Source organism: Malurus melanocephalus, unplaced genomic scaffold (assembly GCF_030028575.1).
Source record: "Malurus melanocephalus ecotype Western Australia unplaced genomic scaffold, MMel_1.1 scaffold_623, whole genome shotgun sequence".
Lineage (NCBI taxonomy): Eukaryota > Metazoa > Chordata > Aves > Passeriformes > Maluridae > Malurus > Malurus melanocephalus.
In genome coordinates this window covers 174352-175968 of record NW_026623855.1, presented here as the reverse complement: position 1 = coordinate 175968, position 1617 = coordinate 174352, and the positions used below count along the sequence as shown (strand labels likewise).

Below are 1617 nucleotides of genomic sequence, written 5' to 3'. Positions count from 1 at the left end.
TGTGGCTCAGATTTTCCAGAGACCACAGGCATCCATCCCTCTGGATTTCCTGCCAAAAGCTGGCGGGAAAAGCACCTTYCTAGAGGAGAAAATAGCCAGACTTACTCTGTGTAACATATGCTCCAAAGAGAATCCACATGGAAGCAATGAGTGATCCAAACATCAGCATGAAGCCGATGAAGAGCCAGATCCGAGCCCCTGCAGGGAAGAGTGAAATACGTGGGTTGTTTTCCACAGGGCCAGGGAATCCAGCTGCTCCTCTGRGAGGATGGAATATGTGCTCTCACTACAAATGGAAAGRGTTAAACCCTSGATCCAGGAAAAATCCACCTRCTCACTCATGGGAAAGACATTCCTRTGCGAGGGTTCTCAGGAGCTGGATCATGAACGGCACACAAAAAAGCACCACAGGCCACTTCAAATAGCAGTAAATCCCAGCAAATTTACAAATCCCATGGAAAAGGCTGCTGGAGTCCACGTGGGAAATAAGAAGGGAATTAGGAATGGAAGCAGAGAGCACAGCACATCCAGGGACACCCACAGCAGTGACACAGAGGAAATGGAAATGTCTGTGACACATTCCTGGGGAATGTCTGCTCCAGAGCCATCCCCAGGCAGGCAGTGCTTTCTCCCAGCAGCTATTCAGGATTTGCAGGGGAAAGTTTAGGAAGCCAAGACATCCAGCAGTTGAATTTTTCCAAGTTCCCCTTTTTAACAAAGCCAGCACTTATCTCCATTACAAKAAATTCTGTAAAGAAATCAATTCGCAAAAGTTCTCTCCTACTCCTTATCTTCTGATTATTTCTTTCACCACCACTTGGAAAAAAAAAAAAAACTCAGCAGCTAAATGATCAGTTCTTCATCTGAGCAGGATTTGTAGGGTTAATTTACCTGTTCTTCCTAAGCATCCATCACTGTAGCTGTCTCCTCTCACCTGTGCATTTGATACAGCATTTATCCTGGGGACAAAAAGAGGAGATTCACTTCAAATTACAGAAAATCAATGTGCAGTTCTAAGTAAATATCAGCTTTTTTTTTGTTTGTTTTTTTGCTTTTTTTTTTAAGATGTGACAAAGTTTGGGAAAATTCCCTGGCATTCTGTATAGTCAGAAATCCCAAATACTTTTTTCTTGCCAATATTGGATGATTCAATAAAAGTTGCTACTTTTATTTACATCTCCATGACAAAAACCAGGCTGCTGTTTCCCCTCCCACTTGAGGATGTTTTGGGCAAGGGACAGCTGTAAAAATTGTTTAAAAATGGGGGAAATTAAGCCAAATGTCTCATATTGATGTAAGTATTGGATTTTCCAGCCCTGGAAGTGTYMAAGGCCAGGCTGGACATTGGGGTTTGGGGCAGCCTGGGACAGTGGGAGGTGTCCCTSCCATGGCAGGGGTGGCACTGGGTGGGCTGTAAGGTCCCTCCCAACCCAAACCATYCCACAATTCCATCCTTTATCCATTYTGGACATGTTTTWAGAGGAACCTGGTTTAATTTCTYGTGCTGATGTGATGAGAGCTCCTTGTGTCCAACACTCACATGAAGAAGGCCAGGGTGGAGAAGACCCCACAGGTGTGGAAGGCGTGGTTCAGCTGCTCCGGCTTGGGATAAACCAC

At 44.9% G+C, this 1617-nt stretch overlaps 1 protein-coding gene across 1 annotated transcript in view; it reads right to left on the bottom strand.

Annotated features, from left to right (window-relative positions):
- TMEM50B (transmembrane protein 50B) overlaps window positions 1–1617 on the bottom strand; it is a 10937-nt gene that overhangs the window by 4175 nt on the left and 5145 nt on the right. Inside the window, exons 3-5 of the mRNA XM_057383311.1 lie at window positions 1541–1617; window positions 892–959; window positions 106–198 (exon numbers count right to left, since the gene is read on the bottom strand). The exon at window positions 1541–1617 is cut by the window's right edge and continues 13 nt beyond it. Of these exons, the coding sequence (XP_057239294.1) occupies window positions 106–198; window positions 892–959; window positions 1541–1617 (238 nt within the window). The remainder of the gene's footprint in view (window positions 1–105; window positions 199–891; window positions 960–1540) is intronic.